Source organism: Corvus brachyrhynchos, unplaced genomic scaffold, assembly GCF_000691975.1.
Source record: "Corvus brachyrhynchos isolate BGI_N302 unplaced genomic scaffold, ASM69197v1 scaffold1098, whole genome shotgun sequence".
Taxonomy (NCBI): domain Eukaryota; kingdom Metazoa; phylum Chordata; class Aves; order Passeriformes; family Corvidae; genus Corvus; species Corvus brachyrhynchos.
In genome coordinates this window covers 825-1,900 of record NW_008239652.1, presented here as the reverse complement: position 1 = coordinate 1,900, position 1,076 = coordinate 825, and the positions used below count along the sequence as shown (strand labels likewise).

Sequence of the window (1,076 nt, the reverse complement as noted above, 5' to 3'; positions counted from 1 at the left end):
GAGGTCTGGGAGGGGGGAAGGAGCCTCCCAAAATTTTGGGGAGGGGTCTGGGGGGATCCCAAAATTTGGGAGGAGGGTCCAGGGGGCTTCCTGAAATATTTTGGGAATTTTTTTGGAGGGATTTGGGGCCTCCCAGGAGTTCCAAAATTGGGATAAAAACAACGGAGGAAGGAATCCGAGGGCAAAAAAAAAACGGGAATTTTCGGTGGGAATCCCCAAATTTTTCTTGGGATGGGGTCTGAGGGATCCCAAATTTTGAGGGAGGGTCCGGGGGTGTTTTCCAGAATTTTTTGGGCATTTTTTGGGGGATTTTGGGAGGGATTTGGGCACTCCCAGAACCTCCAGAATCGGGCTAAAAACCCCAGAGAAGGAAGGGAAAAACGGGGAATTTTTGGGGCGTGGAGCCTGGGAATTTTTTCGGGAAGATCCCAAATTTTTTGCGAGGATCCAGGTGGGAATTCCCAACAATTTCAGGGCTCTCCCAGGACCTCCAAAGTCGGGATGAAAACCTCAGAGAATGAAACCCAAGCGGGGGAGGAAAAAAACCGGGATTTTTTTGGGAGACGCACGCGGAGCCCCCGGATTTTTTTTGGGAAAGATCCCGAATTTCCGGGCGGGGGTGGGGGAGGGGCGTTTTTCCCGGAATTCCCAACGCTTCCCCGCAGGGTGGGAGAACGTCTACGGCTTCGACATGTCCTGCATCAAGGACGTGGCCATCAAGGAGCCCCTGGTGGACGTGGTGGACCCCAAGCAGCTGGTGACCAACGCCTGCCTCATCAAGGTGCCCGGGAATGCCGGGAAGGGAGCCGGGAATGGATCCGGGAATGGATCCAGGAATGGATCCGGGAATGGATCCTGGGAATAGATCCGGGAATGGATCTGGGAATGGATCCGGGAACGGATCCGGGAATGGAGGGAACAGAACCTGGGAATGGATCCGGGAATGGATCCAGGAATGGATCCGGGAATGGAGCCAGGGAATGGATCCGGGAATGGAGCCTGGGAATGGAGGGAATGGATCCGGGAATGGAGGGAACGGAACCTGGGAATGGATCCGGGAATGGGTCCGGGGAGGG

General features: G+C 55.1%; 1 protein-coding gene across 1 annotated transcript in view; it reads left to right on the top strand.

The window, feature by feature from the left end:
- Positions 1–865, top strand: part of LOC108448650 — a 2,924-nt gene extending 2,059 nt beyond the window's left edge. Inside the window, exons 3-4 of the mRNA XM_017742376.1 lie at positions 452–495; positions 666–865. Of these exons, the coding sequence (XP_017597865.1) occupies positions 452–495; positions 666–865 (244 nt within the window). The remainder of the gene's footprint in view (positions 1–451; positions 496–665) is intronic.
- Positions 866–1,076: the final 211 nt, after the last annotated feature.